We start from the raw sequence: 19754 nt of genomic DNA on the forward strand, positions 1-19754 counted from the left end.
ATTCCCCGGGCGGCAAAGACCAGCTGGGCCTGATCAATCCCTGGTTTTTGTTGCCTCACAGGAGAGGTGAATGACTGGTATGACTGACCGATTGGCTGACTGCTTCATTCACTCTTTCAGCTCAAGCCCCTGAACTGACACAGGATGATTACAAAAGAAGTCACAGCAGTCACTGCCTGGTTGCTGAGAAAAATAAAGCCACAAGGACAAACGGACATAGGAATGGGCAGGAGAATCTTCTAGATTGCATTTTCCAAGTGGGTAATAGTTGCTGTTTGGGGGATAAAGGAAGCGTCCCCAGGTTAAAGACTTTGAAAATGGGAGGTTAAACCAGTGAAGACAGTGGCTATCCTGGCAGGCCTCTCCGGGCTGCTCATACGCTAACGACACCAGAAATGCCCAAGGCCCCCAGTAGGAGGTGGTACCTGCTAATATTATTTGACTTCAGAGCCCTTTCCCAGCTGGATTAATGTGGGACTGGTGTTGCAAGAAACAAACTTTGTGACTTCCTGCTCTGGTGCAAAAGGTGTGCAGAAGAGTTGGGAGAGAGTAGAGGAGGGTGGAAGTTAGGCCGGGAAGACTTCTGAGAAGGTGGCAGGTCAGGGCCGGATTCTGAAAAATGGGAAGGTCATGGCCAGGTGGAAGGGGTGACAGGCACAGGTTCTTTGGTGGGGAAAGGGGTCCTGAGGGAAAGGTGGCAAAGGCCGGAGGAAGCGGAGTCCACTCGATGGGTTTGCTCTGGGGCAGGAGGGAGGGGTGAGCACAGGCTTTTGGCGTGAGAATAAAAATCCCAGCTTGCATGGCTGCTGCATCTGGTCTTTGATACACGCTGAGAAGCCCGTAGCTTTCCTTTGAGAAGGAAGGAATCCTTCGAAATAAAGGATAAAGACTGTGGGGAAGGATCCACCTTCTGGCCCTCCCTGAAGTGGGACCAAATTCTTTCCAGCCCAAACAGGAGGCAGCCCTGGCACTGGGGGCATCACTACCAGACTCGGGCAGGGCCCGCCGGGGCCAAGGGGCGGTGAGGGGGCAGGAAAGAAAGGTGCCCGGTCTGGGAGTGCTGCCAGGATGGGCTTCTCAGGTGAGGGGGCAGGGGCTCCACGGCCCATGAGAGTGCATGCGAGGAGCAGGGAGGGGAGTTGTCAATGGAGATGAGTGAGGTTAGAGAAGGCTTGGTCGTTCAGCTCATTTTGCCCCAGTCACCAAATGGCCAGTGATGCCTTCTGTGCCTTAGGTGGACAGTGTGAGGAGGTTGGGGGCCCGGAGGCAGGAAAGCTGAAGACGGGGAGGATTTCCAGCTGGACAGCGGCCACAGGTTCTTGCAAATGCATGTTTCATGGGTCCGAACCCTGCCTCTGCTTCTCCCAGCTCAGGGGTTTCAAGCAGCCCCGTTTCTGCAAATGAAGACCACAGAGCCCACCTGTCAGCCACTAGACTGACAAAAATGAGAAAGTCACTCAATTCCAGGTGTTGGTGAGAATGTAGAGCAAAGAGTACAAATGGGCACAGCCTCTTTGGAAAACAGTTTGGCAATAACGTAAAGCAGAACATTCACACACTCTGCAACCCAAAGTCTCACTCCTAGGTAGGGACCCTCATGGAAAATCTTCCCTCAGGTGCACCACAAGACCTGTGTCCATTGACAGGAGACGGAATAAATAAATTGTGGTCTAATCGGACAATGGACTATGACACAGCTGTGAGAACGAGGGCACTACAGTAATCTCCAATAACAGCCTGAGACTCAGAAACATATGGCAGAAGGAAGAAAGCAAATCACAGAAGACTGCGTACAGACTGGCACCGGTTTTATAAAGCCTAAAAATAAGCCAAATGAAACTATGTTGTTTGGGCATTCTTATTTGGAAAAACTATTGTTTTTAACAGCCGGCCGGGGGGCTGCCCACAGATGGAGGCACTGACCTTGGTCGTGTTCTGTTCTGGTTCTGCAGGGGTGTGGTTAGTCCCAGGTTTTCAGTTTTTTATATTTCATGTCTTACCTGTACACTATGTTTACTCTTGTGTGTATCAAGAATTACATAATAAAAATCATTTTTAAGAACAAAAAGCATGACATGGCCTCTCTGTGCCTCAGTTTCCTCATCTTTGGCTTTGAGATTCTGTGTGTGTGTCTCCAGAAGCCTGGCTGTTTAGGGAGCAAGCAGACCTCTCCCCTCCCCCACCTGCCCCCAGGCTCCAGAGGGCAGAGAGGAGGAGAGGAGGAAGGGCCGATGCATTGGAAAGGGATAAAGAAAATCCCTAAACAGCTCTCATAGCTCCCCAGGTTTTGTCACTTGGCTAGGGTGCAAAAGAAAAACTGTATTAAGGTGTCCAGGATTAGACTGTAGGACTGATGCCAAATTGCCAGGGTCTGGGGGTGAACCTGACTAGAGCTCAACACAGCTGGCCTTGCTTTCCACCGGGGCCTGTGCTCCGAGAGCAGCTGCCCTCCGTGTAAGGTGGGAATTGCTGCACCATTGGCACACCACCCCTTCTTCACCACCACACCCCTCCTCACGGGTTAGGGGCCCCTCTCACCTAAAGGCTGGGAAGTGCCCAGAGACCACGGTGCCCTGGTCAGCTGGCATCCAACCCAGGCCTCCAGGTGCCCCCGGCCAAACCTACCAGCTGTGCTTAGCAGGGCTTGCAAAGACCAGGGTCAGAGTTCTTAACAGAGCCACGTGAGACCCACTCAGACCAGTCCTCGGAACCACGGTAAAATTCCCAAGGGAAAATGACCAACAGCCACCACATTTGATTTACCCCTTTCCTTCTCAGAGAACTGCAGGCCTCGGGGAGGATTTCGGCTGAAGGGGGCACCAGGACACAAGGTCAGAACACAGCTACTTGTTTTGGGTCCACCGAGTCACAGAGCTCTGCCACTGTCCATCACCCACTTTCTTTCTTCAAACAAGTTAATTAATTGGGATAAACCAACATAAAGTATACAGCTCTCCCTGAGCATGCCTTGTTTTGGAAGGAGTTCAGATCTTTCTGTTCTAAAAAAACCTGGCTTTATAACTCTTGACGTGACACATTGGAATGACTCAAGCCAAACTTCAGAAAATCCTCAGTTCATTCAAGATTTATTCACCTTCAACTCAGTTCCCATGCATTAATTCATTTCATCCTCATCCCTGTCTTGAGATTGAAATTTTTACCCACATTTTACAGATGAAATTGAGATGCAGAGATTTTAAAGAAATCACCCAAAGTTCCAGAATTATTAAGTGGCACATTCAAGATTCACACCTTGGTTGGGAACACCATGCTGCCTTCCAGCACAGAAACTAGAAAAATCTCAGAGCTGGACCTTCTGGTAAATGAGGGTGGGTGGGGGGGGGGAATGCTGTCCCAGGGAGGAGGAACCCACTGGACCCTGACTTGAGCCTGCTTGGGAAGGAACCTGATTCATCCATCGGCCAAGTCATCAATAGGATTACTAACCATGCACCTGCAAGATTCAGGATAATGTGGGTGAGGCTCACAAAGGATACAAAGACATGTAAAGCAGGAAAAGTTCTCGCAATGGATGATGGGGACAGAAGCGCAACTTTGTGCATTTAATTGACACCACTGAATTGTACATTTGAAAAGGGAGAAAAGGGAAATGCACAGAAATGCATAGAACCATACAACACGATGTAAACAATGTGCTAAAATTAATAGCATAATTACAATAATAATAATTATAATATTCTTTCATGAATTGTTACAAAGTTACCACACTACTACAAAATTATAATAACAAGGAAAACTGTGTGCATGTGGAAGGGTGTTATGGGAAACTGTACTTCTTGAGTGATGTTTCTGTAAACCTACAATTGCTTTAATTAAAAAAAAAAGGAATAATCAGAAAAAAGAGACACATAAAGCAGAATTCCTGTCTTCAAGGAGCTGACACTCTGGTTGGGAAGACAAGGCAGATGTACATGAAAAGGCAACTAAGGAAACAAGAAAAGATGTGATGAGGGCCAGAAGGTCTTCCCTGGAAGGTTTCATGGAAGCACTGGGGACCAGCCAGGGATAGAAGACTGAGCTGTGCCTGGCAGGTGACTTGCTGGTGTCCCTTCCTCCCACAACCCTTCTTTGAGGACCCCCCGTACTCAGTGATTTAGGTACAAGGCTGATGATCCCTGGCTGTGCCCGCAGGGGGCTCATGGTTTTGTCAGCAGAACAGACACTCCTGGAAGGGGCTCAGCTGGGGCGGTGCTGAGGGGTGGCTGCACAGAGGAAGTGGTGCCTGCCTGCCTGGGTTCTGAAGGGTGAATAGGAGTTCACTGGGGATAAGAGGAGTCATTCGAAGGGAAGGCAGAGCATGTGCAAAGGCCTGGAGATGTGAGGGAGCAGAAGAAAAACAGAAACTAATAACGAGATTAACGTTGGCAAAAATGTGTGGATTTCTCACTCTGTAGACACCAGACGCTTTGCTAAGTCTCACACGCAACATGTCCCTTAATCTCCATTGTAGCCTTTGTGATCCCCATTTTACAGACAGAAAACTGAGGCTCAGAGAGGTTGAGGTCAGCCAGACACTAAAGGCAGAACCAGCCAGAGCCCAGGACTGCTGCCCCCCAAGCCCTGCTCCTACCTGTGCAAACGAACGAAGGTTGCAGGGTGAGAATGTGGAGTGGGGGTGAGGGAATGGGGCTGGCCAGGCTAGATCATCTCACGGGCCACGCTGGGCAGCGAGGGGCAACAGGCACATCCGCCATCTGTGTGCTCTTCTGATTAAACTGTTTAAAATGACCGAACTGACGACACAAGGAAGAAGATGCTTTGAGGCAAGAATGGGTAAGACAAGGCCCAAAAAAGGGTGTCGAAGATAAGAGGTCACCACAGGCTGCAAGGGAGCTGGCAGTGCTGCTTAACTAGAAGGAAGTCAACCGTGCCTGGCAGACCCTGGTGGCACCCCATTTGCTGTTAGGGCCTGACTGGAGCATTTAAAGGGCCTGGGGTCAGGGGACAAATAAGGCTTGTGCACCATAAGACCAATATTTAAAAGTTTCATGTCAGATTCACAAACTATTAAATATAATATATTCTACACAACCCATTCAGCTGTACACTTATGATCTGTGTACTCTCCCATATGTATATGCTACACAACAATAAAAAGTAAAAAGACAAAATATCTTAGACACCATCTGGAAGGCTTGCTTCTCTACAGAATTCCATGCTAGAAAATGGTGACATGGGGAGAGCCAGCCCCCAGCCAGCAGCCTTCTCACCCATCCCACTCCCATGGGACACCCTTGCTGAACCTCTAAGCTCTGTCCACAGCCCCTGCCAACAGCCTGTCCTCACTGTCTCTTCAGCCTGAGCACACGCACCCCAGCAGCAAGGCCTGCCCTGATGGGATGGGCCCAGGAAGAAGCAGCCTCAAGGCCACTGGGGCAGAAAACGCCAGAAACCTGGGTGCCCAGAGCATAGTTGGAGGGGAAGGGGTGTGGGCTCTGGATGGGTACCAACCCCCAGCCCCCAGACTCCGTGGACATAAGAGGCCTGAGTGGAGCCCTCTATATCGAAGGACCTGTGACAGGGACCCCTCCTGCTCTGGTCTAAAGGCATTTGGGTCACAGCATTTGCAAAAAGATGTGGAGGAGGTGGCAAAAGACCAAAAAGGGAGAAGAGGTGATTAAAGACGTGCAGGAGGCTGGGTCACACGAGGCTCAGGGAGAAAAACATCCTGGTCCTCAAGCACAAGCTGAAAACCTACTGTTCCCAGAGAATCTGGACTTGGACTAGGTCAGGAAAGACTGTGGTCAGACCTAAGGAGGAACTTCCTGGCAGTTGAGGTCTTAAGCAGCAGGGACATGGTGTGGCATCACTGAAAGGGCTGTGGAGCCCGACGGGCCTGGCTTCAGACTGTCTGTGAAGTGGCTGCAGAGCCTTGGGCAAGGGATTGGCTCTCCAGGCCTCGATTTCCTCATCTGTACAATGGAAATAAGAAGCATATCTGCTTCCTGAGGTTCTTGGGAGGATGAGCTAATGTGTATGCGCACAATGCCTGGCTGTTAAATCCTGGCTTCACCACGTGCCTCTTGGCTCCTTACCTGGGCTCGCTGAGCCTCGGTCTCTCACAGGTAAGATGGGGATGAAGATGCCGATCTCATGGGCGATTTTTGCTCCAAGGTCATTGGCAAGGTCAAAGACTCCACCCTGATTGACAGCTCTAGAGTCTCCCTCTCCATAGAAGCTCCAGTGAAGACAGAAGAGCACCTGGCCCAGGGCTTGGACTATCTCTTTCCTGGAGTCAAGGCACTGGGTGGGGTGCTCGAGGGCAGAAGCAGAGGGGAGGGAGGTTGGGTCTCTCCACGGGTGAGAAGCCAGTCAGAGCTGAGGGCAGCACCTTTTGTCCAAATGGGTGCAGGGGCCTGGCCTCCTGGCCAGCGCACCCCTCTGTCCCTCCTTAAGGGTCCATCCCGCCAACGGGAGCTCAGTGCCTCCCAGCCTAAGCCAGTGCCCCTTCTAGGGGTTTGCTAATGGGAAGGGCCTGGGTGGGCAGTGAAGGACCCTGGTTGTTCCCTGTCCCTGAGTCCTGCCTCCCTCTGCTCTCCTTTCCTGTAGTGCCTTAAAGCAATGGAAGTTCTCATGATGGCTGCTGGGGGATGGGGGAGGGACAGGAGTGGCCCAGCTGGAGGGGTGGGGTGGCTGGAATGGCCGCAAATAGCACCTGCTAGCTTCCAAGGCCAGGGAAGCTGGAAGGAGCCAGAAGTGAAGGGAGCCAGATGGAGCCAATGCACAATCACTGGCAGCTGACTACAGAGATTCCTGGGAGGAAGGTTAGGTATCAGCTTCAGGTTTAGAATGAAATAGATCATGGAGAAAAGAAAAGATGGCAACTTTCCTGAACACAAGGCTTTGGAGGAAAAGCTGACGATAAAGAAACAGAAAGAAACTGATTGGAATTCTCTCCATTTCCAAAACTCTCTGGTCACATCCAGCTCCCTGAAAGAGCAATATTAATTTTGTTTTTAATTTATGTATGCCTTGACTCTTCCCAGAAAGGATTTGAAGTGGCTGGCAGCAAATGTTTATTCCAAAGGCAACAAGTGATAATTGAGCATCAACTATATGTCCATGCCAGGTGCCGAGAATACTTTGGTGTGCAGAAATGGTTCCAGCCCCCAAGGAGCTTGTAATATATCAACACATCGGATGCAATAATGAAATCAGAATCAGGGTAAAGAAGACAAAGATGCCAAGCCAAGGTCAGCACAGGTGCAAGGACTGAGCTTCACGCTGGCCTCTGGGTTTCTCAACAGCCAGGACATAAAGGGAAACCTGCTTTATCTGGAAGGAGAAATCATGCTGGTTCCTCAGGGGAAAGAAAGCTGAAGGGTGAATTGTAAATATCACTTAGGTCAGCGTCACTCACACCAAGACTGGACCTGGGAAAGAAAGAAGAGTCTCTCCCATTGCTTCTTGGCATACATATCAGGGAGACCAGATCAAAGGAGCACAAAAGGACTAAGTAGGAAGATAAAGCTTATAGTGGACAATCGTCTTAGAAGTCATTTCGTCATCTCCTTAGTGTTTCACAGGTGAGAATTCTGAGACCCAGGAAGCAGTGATTTTTCCAAGGTCATGCCCTCAGGGGCAACCAAATGCTCACTTGGCCACTCCTGACAGCAACGCACCATCCCAGCTTGAGGACATGTGCAAAGTTTGCCAGTGACTAGCAACCAACTCCCAAATACGAGACTCCTGGAGGTTCTGAATTAGCAATAAACCCAAATCAGCAGCCGCCAATTTAAAGGTCAAGTGTCAACTTGGCTCAAAATCATTTTGAATCCGTTGGGAAAAAAGGTAGATGATGAATAAACACATGCTTGCCCCAAATTAAGAACCCCACTGTTGAGCACAAATGGTGAGGAAGGGAAAGGCTTTGGGTCCAATGGGACATGGGTCCAAAGTCTCCTTATGCCATGGACAGGCTGTTTGCACTCCTCATCTGTAAACTGGGGAGAACTACATTCTACATCATGCTGGGGGTTTAGGGACCAGCACATAGTAGGTGCTCAACAAACTTACTGACCTTTGTGGGTGAGGAGAAAAGTCCTGCCAAATGGAATTTAGTGCTAAGCATAGTGTAGGCTAGTGAACCTGGAGGGTGGGAGAAGAACACACAGAAGGGAAATGTTTGCAAACAGAGCTGGGATGGAAAAAAATAAGCCCAGGGAGCTGCGAGTGCACTGAGGCCCACCTCAGCTTTTGGGATGGCAGCCTGCTGAGGCCAGGAGTCCCATCGCCTCCCCAGGGCCTTCCACCATTCAGGGCTGCTAGCCACGTGGCCTGAGTCACAAGGGGCCTGGGCTGCCCGCTGGCTGAGGGGGACCAGGTTTGGCTGCCTTGGAAAAGTCAGCAGAGGCAATGTTCTCCGAGCCTCAGGTCACATCTGAGGGGCTGAAGTTTTTATTTATTCTGCTCATTCAATGCAAAGTTTACTGATCTCTATCAGGTGCTGGACACTAAAATACAGGCTCTCCTTGGGAGGAGGTGGGATCTGCATTCAAGTAGAGAAAAATAAGACACCCCAAAACTTATGGTAGAACACAGGGAGAGTAAATGACAAGTCTGTCCAACCTGGGGAGAAGAGGAGGGAGTGATGACATAGCCCCTGCTTCGGGCGGGGGTAGGTAGGTGGGGGGACAAAATATTTCCATGGACACCCCAGAGGTCAGTATTCTGGTTGGAGTGGAGTGTTGGGGGGCCCAAGGGGGTTTATGAAAGGTACAACTGCATAGGTGGGTCGAGGCCAAATCATGGGGAGCCTTGGAAGTGGGGAGCCACAGGAGGTCTTAGAGCAAGAGAGTGACACCCTTGGACATCCACGTTAGGAAGATAAGTGGTGCTAAAGGAGGATGGCAAGCATGGGGAGCTGGGCAGGAGGCAGGACACATGTTTTCATGCAGCGTCACGAGCCCCCATTTGCATTCCTAATGGTCCCTGTGAGATAGGTTTTCCTTGCTGGCCCAGCTGGCTCTGGCAGATAAGTGGGCCTCTGTGCCCAGGGGGCAGGTTTTGCAGAACGGTGGCCCTCCCAACAGACCTGGGCACTGGGTCCTGTTGCTCCCATCCCCCAACACACACACACAAACACACACACACACACACACACATGCACACACACATGCAGACACACACGCACGAATGCTCAGTTCTTCCTGCCTTCCTGGCCTGGCTTGAGTGAACGGCCTGCCATTTTCTGCCTGTTTGCTAGATATTATCTAGGCAGCTGGGACTTCCTGAAGACCACAGGCCTCAGAGGAGCCCCTTCCAGCTCTAGCCCTTCACCTTCGCCCCTTCTCAGCCCCACCCACGCCCCCCAACATTGTGTCCTGGGCTGGGAATCCCACTCACTGTCTGCTTCAGTCCAGGTGGGGCCCATGGTCTGTGCATTATGTCAGGAGGTCTCCCAAGTCAGGGAAGAGGAGCCCCGTGGCCACGTGGCCTATGCCCCCTTACCTGGGGTGCTCCCCTCTGAGCCTTATGCTCCCCCCCAGAGAAAAGAGCTGAGAACTCCAGGGTGTCAGCCCTCTTCCATTCTCCTTTCCCGGAAACACCAACTGGCTCCATAAGCTGAGAGGCTGTGAGAGCTCTGCTGGCTCCGTCCCCAGCACCCTCTGAGCTGGGGTGGGCTCTTGTTTTCTGGTATGACTAGCGATGATAGTTAGCTTCTTTGGAAAGAACATGTCAATCCTCAAAGGGATTTCATGAAGATTATTCCATCTGAAGCTCCTAACAGCCCTGCAGGTAGGGGGCACATAGTTGTGTTTTTATCCTAATTTTGCAGGTAAGAAAACTGACGCTCTAGAAGGTTAGAGATGCAGCTAAGATCTCACAGCTGTTGGGATGTAAAGGCCAGTGCTCCTCACCCCCACCATGCCCCAAACTCAGCTCTCGGGGAACCCCATCGGGCACAGAAAATCCAGAAAGCTGGGTGACCAGAACACAGAACACAGCCTTCAGGACTGTGAACCTGGAAAACACCTTGCCCAGCAGCACACCCAACTGCTCTAACTCCCCAGGGCCAGCTGGGTCCAACATCACACCTCTAGCAAGTGGCACAGCCAGGTCTCAGTTACCCTCGCTCCCTGCCCAGAAGCCTCCCACCACCTCCCACAGCCCCCCTCTTGTCTCCGAGCATACTTCGGTGTCTCCGTCCTTCCTCTAGATGTATGGGTGTGCCTGACATTTCTGGAATTCACACACGTAATGAGGCCATTTCAAGAAGGCCTGCCTCGGGGGACCGGAGAGCTGTCTAGTGTCCTCATTCTGACCCCTGCCAACTCCTCCGGGCTGTGCACCCCATGCTGCAAACAGACAAATAGACTCTATTGGCCTAGGCGACCCTCACCTCCCCCCTCCTCCACACACTCCTTTCTAGCCTCACAAACTAGAAGTAAAGTATGTGGTTTCAATGCCTGGGAACTAAGATGCATCACAGTAACTAAGGCTTTTGTTGGCTGCTGCTTGTCAACAGCATGGAAATGATTTAGCTTTGGCCAGTTGGCTGGTGGTGACTCCTGAGTTGTTGGTTTGACACAAAGAAAGGTCTTCTCCCTTCTCTCTGCCTTAAGAACTTGCCGGTGCTGAGGCAACCATTGCGCTCACATCCCACAAGAACTGGGTTTCGGCCTCTGAGCACAGGGCCGGTCCCCAGCCCCCAGGCCCCTTGGCCCACTGAGGACAGAACAACAGAAGAGGAGTTTGCTTGAAGGAAGGACCGCAGAGAGAAAATGTGGAGTTGCTACCCTCAGGAAGACTCTAGAAACCTCTGCCTGGGTGAGTTGGCTATTCACCTGCCTAGAAGCAGAGAGGAAACCAAGTGACCTTTCCCAGGCAATCCTGTTTTCCAGCCCCCAGCTCCACCCCAGACTCTTCAGGAGTAATCCCAAGAGGTGGGACTCTTGCCGCCCCCCTTTTCCTCCACTGCCAGAAGCTCTTCCCACTCTCCTGGCCTAATCTCTCACTAAGAACAGGGAATTCCCTCTCTAGCAGCAGGAGAAAGAGGGACCTTGCTTGGAGTGGGGCAGCCACAAGACAAGGCCTGGAGGGGGAGGAGGTAGAGGGCTATCCCCTGCTGCTGCCCCATATGCACCTCCACCCCCCAAAGAATGTAATTAAGCAGCAGGCCTCTGCCAGGAGCCAAGCTTTCTGCCTTCCGTCTATAAATCACCTTCTGAATCATCTCTCAGCTCTGAGAGGAGCAACTGCTGCTTGGGCTGCTCTAGGCGGCCGGCCCTCATGCCACTCCCCCTGGTGAGTCTGCCTCCCCCAGGCATCCTGAGGCCAGTCTGAGGTGGCTCCAGGTCCCAGCTGGAAATGGCAGTAGCTGCAAGGGTCAGGCAGACTAGGGAGGGGGGAGTGCAAGGGTAGGGTTATGGGAGACTCTGGTGCCCTCCATACACTGCCCTCCCATTCCTGGGCTGGCAAGGGGCCAAGGTTAGGTCTACAGACTCAGGCTCACCAGTGCAAAGCAAGCTGGCTCTGCAAGTAAGGAGAAAACAGAGCAAGGTGGAGCCACTCTGGGAGGGCTTCTTGGAAGAGGCAAGTTTGGAGCCAGGACTGAAAGCAGCCAATAACTTGCAGACAGGAGGTGAAAAGAGCCAACATTTGTAGCGCACTTCCTGTATGCCAGCCACTATTCTAAGTCTTTACATGTATTAGTTCATTTAATCTTCACAACAACCCTATAAGGTAGGCACAGTCACTATGCTCATTTCACAGACGGGGAACCCGAGGTTCGGAGAGGTTTAATGCCCTCGGTTACCCAGCTAGTACATGAAAAAGACAGAAGTGAATGCAAGCCACCTGGCTCCAGAGGCAAGTGGGCATTTGGGGGAAGGGAGGTTTGGAGGTATACGGAGGCTGTCTCAGCCGTTGTGGAAGTCAGCTTTGGGATTTAGGTCAGCAGCTGCAGAAGGAAAGGGGTGGCCTGTGTAAGGTGGGCTCTGGATGTCTGCTGTGCAGTTCCCTGGTTCACAGCGATGAGCTGAACCCCTGCACAGCCCCATGGACACCGAGAGGCAGAAGGGCCCCTTCAGTGCGATCAAGGTAAAAGAAGCCCAGAGGGAGGCAGGGATGTGAAACACAGAGAAGGAAAAGGACCCAACCAGTTTGCACAGCCAGTCGGTGGTAAACTCGCAGGCAGGTCCCTTGACTTCCAGCTCTGACCATTTCCCAGCACACAGGACACCATGACCACACGGATGTAATATCAGGATGGCCGTAAGCCTTGAGGGATGGGTTAGACCCACCCCTTCCCCCTGTTAGGGATGGGGGCGGAGAACCTCTTTCCTTGGCGGCTTTAGAAGGGATTCTGCAGCTCACACAGAGCCTCTTTGGGGGCTCGCCACATTCTGAGACCAGAAGGACCCTTCTTTCCCCCACTTTCTCTCTGGAAGATCTGCTAGCTGTGACCTCCTCTGAGAAGAATCACCTCTCCCGCCCCACCCCAAAAGAAGAAACGGATTCAAAGTCTAGAGAAAACCTCAGGGTCACAGCTTCCCCCTTCCACCTCTTTTCCATGCTACATGCTCAATTCTACACCTGCCCAAGGACCATCGGTGTCTGCTAGCACTAGGTTCTGTCACCAGTGGGATGGGAAAGTCACGCTTGGCTAAGTCTACCCTTGGGGGATTTCCATCCAGAGTCCTCCCTGCCTGCCTCAGTTTCTCCACCTTCGTCAGTGACTGCGCATGCACCCGGATGCCAGAGAGTGCGGGCACTGGTAGGGTCTGGCTGGGTGTGCTGCTGGGAAGGCTTCAAGGAGTGGGGAGAGAGGGTGCCTGCCAAAGGCCTTGACCCCGAAGTTTCCAGCTCCTGCTGCTTCTGACCTCCCCGTAAAGGTCTTCCCACAGGGGCAGGATTAATTGCAGGGCAGGCTTCCCAGACCAGAGGCCCTCAGGATCCCTGGGGTGGGGGTGTGGGTGGGGGTAGGTGATGCTCAGGGGCAAGGGTCCAGGCTCCACCCATTGCTTGCCTCTTGGCCCCCAAGCTGTTGGGAAAATGTGCTGAGATTCTGGGAGAACCTTCCCCTGACAGCTGCCCTTTCCCCCACACTTTCCCCCCACATATTAAACAGGTTCTCCCAAGGACATAACTCAGCTCCAGGCTCCTGGTATTATTTTAATGTTTGACTTTTTTTCTTTTCTTTTAAGCAAAGTGTGGTCTCATCAGAAGAATACAAACAGATAAGCCACTAAATGAGCTCCCTTTGGATGCTGAAGCCCCGCCCACAATGGGGGCGCAGAGGGCTATTAACTCACTTCCAAGAGACCTGGATTAATTCCCTCACGACATCCCCCTAGGGAAAATCCTGTCCTGAAGGGTGGTAAAGGGAGACCACCCTGTTAAGCCTGGCCATCCCATCCGATCTGGTATCTGCCCATCTGTCTGTCTGTCTGTCTGTGGGATCAACAGCCTCCAGCCAGCTCAGCTCCTCCAGCCCCATCCCAGCCCCAGCCAGCTGTAATTCCTGCCTGTTACAAGTGTTAAACACCTGGCCTGGGGCCTTCCTCCCCCGCAGTCTCCAGATGCCTCCTCGGCCCAGCCTCTGACCCCCACCGGGTTTGACTGAACATGTTCGCAAGCCTCTGAAAGCTGGGTGGAGGTGGAGTTGGTGGGGGAGGCAGCGGGCCATCTGACAGATGGGGAAACTGAGGCAAGGTTTAGGGCAGGCGCCAGAGTGGGGGAATGAGTCCCAGGACCGGGGAATGAGAATTCAGGAATCCTCATTTCCCAGCTCGCTGCCCTTGTACTCTGCAAAACACTTTCCCTCAAGCTGGAGGCAGGCAGGCTTGTGATCCCCGAGTGGAAGGAGAAGACACAGAGCCCTAGAGGCCCAGAGTGGGTGGGTCACTGGTGGTCCAAAGTCACCCAGCTGCAGGACGAGCTGCCCGACCCCCCAGCATAGGCCTCCCCCTCTGGAGTGTACAGGGAGTTAGGATGGGCCCTAATAAGATAGGTTCATCCCACCCCCATCCCCAAGAAGGAGAAGAAAGACAAGTTTCTCCACCAGGAGCTCACTGGGACTGCCAAGGAATATTCTAGAAGTCGGTGCTGCTGTCACTGCTTCCTGTCCCAGCTCTGCTACTACCTGGCTGTGCAGCCCTGGAGCATACCTCTGCCCTCCAGGAGCTGCTGTCAGAGGCCCCTTTCAGTGTTGTCATCTGCGGTTTCACTTCCAGAACCCCTCTTGGGCAGTACAGGCCACTGGGGGAAAGGGGCACCTGCCTCAGAGCTGGCATGGACAGAAATCCCAGCTAAACAATTTGCCCTGCCAATCCCTCCTGGGGAATGCGTGCTTTGGGTGGGCCGAAGACGGCAGGCCGTGATGGGCGATGGTAAAAGGACTGGAATCTGACTGCCCCAGGGGCAGAGCAGTGGAAGGCATCTGAAGCCCATCCACTTTCCTGTCCGAGCCCTGGCCCTGGCCCAACCCTGAGAAGGTGACTCAGCTTCCACCCCAAGAAAAGGAAAAGGATCCAAGAAAGGAAGGCTGGAGACCACAGAACTCAAGCAGACAGCATGAGCTTGGGCCAAGGAAGGGGTCTGCCCTGGCCCCCCAGCCTGGGATCTCAGGTCAGCTGGGGCCCTTGGAGCCTCCTTGGCTCCTCGTCTCCTGCTAGGCCACCAGGGACCTTCCCACCAGGACCATGGATGCCCACCAAGCACCCAAGCTCGAGACGTTACGCATGCCCACAGGTCACTTGTCTGCAAACATGTCCACAGACACACGGGCATGGACCCAGCCCTGGTCACTGGCCCTAGGGGACGGGGTCACAGGCAGACCCAGACCCAGCCCTCACCCAGGTGTGGGTGCAAGGCTCATGCACAGCCTATAAGCATGGTTGGGTCCTGGCCGCAAACACTGGGGCCAGACCCTCACGCTGTCATGAACACACACACACACAACACTCACATACACATACTGGGGCACACACACAACACTCACAGGCCCTGTCACGATCACAGCCATGCGCAGCTTCACAAGCGTATGCTGGCACTGACCCTTTCGTGGGCACAGACACTTCTAGACTTCCCTCTTTCTCTGTCTCTCTCTCTCTCTCACACACACACACACACAAATCACAGGACCAGCCACTTGCTGACACTTGAATGCAGAGACACAAGCACACAGAGACCTCTATCCCCTCCCTGCCACAGGCCCTGGTGCCCCCAGGCACACCCCGCATGAGTTTACATCCACTGTTGCCCAGTGTGGGGACACTCCTGCATTCAGAGACACACTAGTGTGTAGACAACACCTCTTAGAGTCATAGACCCAGACCCCCCCCACCCACACTAACACCCACACTTACAAGCACACACATGGAGGCAGTCACAGGCCCTGACATGTACATAGGTACACTCGGACCTGCCCACCCCCACGTCACTCTCTCTCTCTCTCTCTCTCTCACACACACACACACACAAACATCTCTCCTTCACTCAGACAAAGCAGCAGCTCTATCTCCCCCTGCCCCCGAAGGCGTGCGTCTAGCATTTCATTAAGGCGGATGTCCTGGACTTCCAGGTTTACCGTTTTCCTCAGTGTTTCTTCCTATTGGGTGGTCCCTATCGAGATGTTCCCTAAGGCAACATCACACACCAGACCACCCCCCCATCACCTACCACCAGGCTCTGCCCTAGGATGTGCCCTCCTCCAGCTCACAGTGTGGGGGAACCTGGGTCCTTGCCAACTGCGGGGCTCCCAGCCTCCCACCGGGATCCCCCCAGGGTCCCCATGTCCCTGTGGGGGTGAAAAGCAGCCCGCAAGAGGGCCAGGAACGGCGGCGTGGCAGCAGCCCCCTTCGCCACCCCAGCAGAACCCCCATCCCGGAGCCCTCGGCTGCCCCGGCCACCCCCTGGAGTTCTTTATGTGCAGGGGGCCTCAGGCCCACCCAACACTGCGGGGAAGGGTGGGCGGGGAAGAAGACGCCTGCTCCTTTGCCGTCCGTCCTGGGAGCGACTCCCAGTACCCTCTCAACAGACCCTCGGCCAGGCACTGCTCCTGCCCCCCTCCCCAGCCCCCAAACACCCAGACGCAAAGCTGCTACCCACAAACAGCTGGAGGCAGACTTGGGGTGTGGCCCCCAAATCTCGCTGGCTCTGCCCTCCCTACCCCAGGCTTGGGGAGGACAAGGAAGGGAAAGTGGGGGCAGGCAGCCCCTGCACCCTGGGGTGTTCTGCCCCTGGCTTTCACCCCAGAGGCCACAGCAGCACTCTAACTCGCAGATCCCAAATTCTTCCTACTCACCTCCCACCCCCCAGGCCGAGGCTCTCCTCCGTCCACAAGGGGAAGATTCTTTAATTAAAGTTTTCCGGAATGCAGGGGGCTGGAGACTGGGGAGAGGCGGGGTGTAATTTGGAGAACTGGTTTCAGTGTGTCTTTCCTCTCTGGCCCCTAGGACCTGCCGGGGGGTGATAGGGCCGCTTGGGAAACAAGGGCTCCCAAAGGGCTGTTCATTCCTCGGTTGCCCCCCCCCAAACACATCACCACCACCCCCAGCACCGCGCCTGGCTTTCCAGCCGTATTTACCAAAATGTCTTTTGTATCCGCATTTCTCGGGGACAGAATTCTCCCTTCCCTCTCTGCCATTCTCCTCCTTCCTCGGTTTTTCCAAAAGGAACGAATTTGAAATGGAGAATTGGGTTTTTGGTCAAAGAACAACAAACCCACCCCCTCCAAAACAACTACGTTTTCAAGAAGCCCCCTTTGGCCAGGACAGCCAAGCAAGAAATGAATAAAATCCAAATGCAATGGCATCTCGGAGCAGCAAAAAACCATATTCACTTCGGAGGCTCAAGATCAATCTAGAGCAGACTGGGGAGAATGAGATGAAACCCCCTCCCCACTCCCCTGCCCAGGGGACCCCTGAAACCTTTGCGGGCTGAAATAGGAAGGCCAAGGGGGTTATTGTGGGGAAATCTCCTAACGGAGGCACGGGGAGGAGATGGGGATGGCAACGAAGGAAGGAGATGATTTTGCCCATGAAGACCCCAAAATGGAGAAGAGGAGTGGCTGGGCCCCAGGGACAGCACTGGATTTCCAGAAAGCCAGCTACCAGCAAATGGAGGGTCTTCGGGGTAGTGGGGGGGAGGGCAGATCCGGGTCGAGTGGAGGGTTAGGATCCAAGAATAAGAGACCTTCTGACACGGGGAAAGTCCTCCAGCCACCGCAGCGAGTGGCAAGGAAAATGGTGATTATCAGAGAAGCCAGGAGTTGGATTCTGAGGGCGACACCAGCAGAAAATCCAGGAGGGGTGGGCGGGTGGGGGGCTGGAGGGAGGCAAGGAGAAAGGACCCCCGGCCCTACCGCAGCCCACCCCCGCCGGTCGCCCCCCACCCCACCCCCCACCTACCCCGGACGCGGCGGAGAAATCGGGCCGTGGGCAGACAAGAGGCGAGTCTTACCACCAAATTGGGTAGCCGGCGAGGACCTTGGTGCAACCGAGCAGGAGGCCGAGGAGCAGCCCGAGCAGGTGGGGCTCCATTAGAACCGGCGCCGAGGAGGAAGTTTGCCCGCGACCATGAAGAGGGGGAGCGACGCCCCCAATAGTTGGAACAAAGTCCACTTGAGATTGGAAATGACTTTCGGGCTTGTCAGAAGCGCACCTCCACCCGCAGCCGCCCCCCTCGCGAGCCCAGCGCGGAGCAGCCGGGCTTGAGGATGTCAGCGAGCAGCCAATCAGCGCCCGCGGCCTAAGGTAAGAGATGAGTCTGTAGTTCAGCCTGTCAATCACGCGCCCCTCCCGCCCGGCCCACAACTCGCGCTCCGGGAAGGGCATCGCCCCGCAAACTTGGGTAAAGCCCGCGCCCCGGACCCAAGGGGAGCTTGGGGGTGGGGGTGGGTGGGTACACGGCACGCTGGCCCTTCTTTTGGCCCGGGACCGCTGCAGGCCCCCTCGCCGGCCAGGTTTGGGGACCTGGGGCTTTGACCCTTTGACCCGGGCGTTTGACGTGGTGACCGGTTGGCGTGGGCATTGATGGGTGGCTCCTGTCCTGTCGGGTACCGTCTACCCTCGGGACTTGGGCCCGTGCGGAATCGAGAGTAGAAAGCACAAGGATGTTTCCAGAAGCCTCGCTCGGGCAGGCAGGGCAGGACCAGGGGGTCTCGGGGGGCGCTGGGAAATGCAACCCCCTCCCGCGCCTTCAGCCTCCCGGGCCCGGATCCCGCCGGCCACTCGACCCGGCCGCAGGAGGTCACTCCCCGGGTGTCCGCGGAAGGGTCCGCCGAGGCTCGCAGGTCTGGCTGCGGGCGGCGCCGGGGGACAGAGCCGAGTGTCATTTGAGTCTTTTGTCAGGGATCAGATCGGTATCGGGACCTCCTGCTGCCTTTGCATTTCCTGCAACTGACACCAGCGGCCAGTTGCATTTCCTGCTCGCGGGGCCGGGTCACTTTCTCCTCCTCAAGGGGTTCAGGGCAGGCCTTGGGCCGGGGGGCAGAAACGCCACCGCGGTTCCATTTGGGTTTGGGGGCTGAATCTTTTGGCGCCGGTAAAATGCAGCAGCCCGGGCTCTCGGAGGAGCCCCACTGCCCTCCAGGATCGCCTCCCTCCCCACCGGATCTCCTCCCTGAGGCCCTGGGCCCTTCTGACGATGGGAGGTCCAACCTGGCGTTTGGTGATAAGCTTCCTTTTCCCTGTATGGACAACAAATGTGTCCAAATACCCGTCCCTGTAGGAAAAAAGTCCCTCCAAGCAACTCGGGTTTTTTTTTTTTTTTTCTCCTTTCGCTCTTCAGAGCTGATGAATTGGGTCTCAGCACCGAGTGCTAAGATTGAGGCCAGATTTAGGGTGACCCACCCCAGCCCCCTCCCAGGCCACCTGAGACTCTCGGAGCTCTGGAGCGGTCCTGGGCCTGGGGAAGGAAGCAAGGCCGCGGATTAGGGAGGTCGGGACCGCTGCCCTGGGGACTGCGACAGGAGGAGGGGTAGAGACCGAGCGCAACCCCCGGGTCCTGCTGACGCCCGGAACGGGCAGGCTCTCGAGGAAGTGGGGGATACAGCCCGAGAAGTCCCTCTTCAGGGGCCAGATACTCCTGGCCTTTGATCGGGGCCGCCCGTGCCCATGGCTCCAACCCGCTGCCCCTGCTGGTCCCCCGAGCCCTCTCGGCCCCGACTGCTACTGGCTCCGGGAGCGCGGGCAACCGGCCCCGAGGGCACCAAGGGTCGGGAGAGGCGCCTGGGCTTGTCATGGCTTCTGCTGCGTTCCTTGCCCAGCGCCCTACTGGAGGGGGTGGGGTAGGGGGTGAGATGAAAGAGAGCAGGGAAGGGAAGACAAGGAAGAAACGGAGTGGAGGAGAGAGAGAGAGAAGGGAAGGGAGAGAGAGGGTAGTGGGATGAGCAGTGGGAGCCACAGAGGCAAGGGAGGGAGAAGGGGATGGGAGGGCCAAGGAGAAGCAAGGCAAAGAAACAGTGCAAACCTGCTGAGGAGCAGGATGGGGACCCTTGTAGATGTCCCCGCAGCCTGGCTGATTCTGGGTCCCCTGTTTCTGATTCACTGGGAAAGGGGTCGCAGTGACTTGCCGGATGCAGGAGCCCCAGGACCGAGGCTGCAGGGGTAAGGAAGCCCTCCACTCCCAACGTGTGGACCCAGGCCTGCCTGTCTGCCGCCCCACCCACTGGTTTTATGACCAGAGTTGGAAGCTGGAGCTCAAATCCTGCAGGACAGTTGAGGGGGGAGCAGGGCAGAACCCCATAATCATAATCATCTTTTTGGGGGTTGGAGGGATAATGTCCT

At 54.7% G+C, this 19754-nt stretch overlaps 1 protein-coding gene across 1 annotated transcript in view; it reads right to left on the reverse strand.

Annotated features, from left to right (window-relative positions):
* The window catches only part of WNT3 (Wnt family member 3), a 48463-nt gene extending 30956 nt beyond the window's left edge, over window positions 1–17507 (reverse strand). Inside the window, exon 1 of the mRNA XM_037810039.1 lies at window positions 17428–17507. Coding sequence (XP_037665967.1) covers window positions 17428–17507 — 80 coding nt within the window. The remainder of the gene's footprint in view (window positions 1–17427) is intronic.
* Window positions 17508–19754: the final 2247 nt, after the last annotated feature.

This window comes from Choloepus didactylus, chromosome 18, assembly GCF_015220235.1.
Source record: "Choloepus didactylus isolate mChoDid1 chromosome 18, mChoDid1.pri, whole genome shotgun sequence".
Lineage (NCBI taxonomy): Eukaryota > Metazoa > Chordata > Mammalia > Pilosa > Megalonychidae > Choloepus > Choloepus didactylus.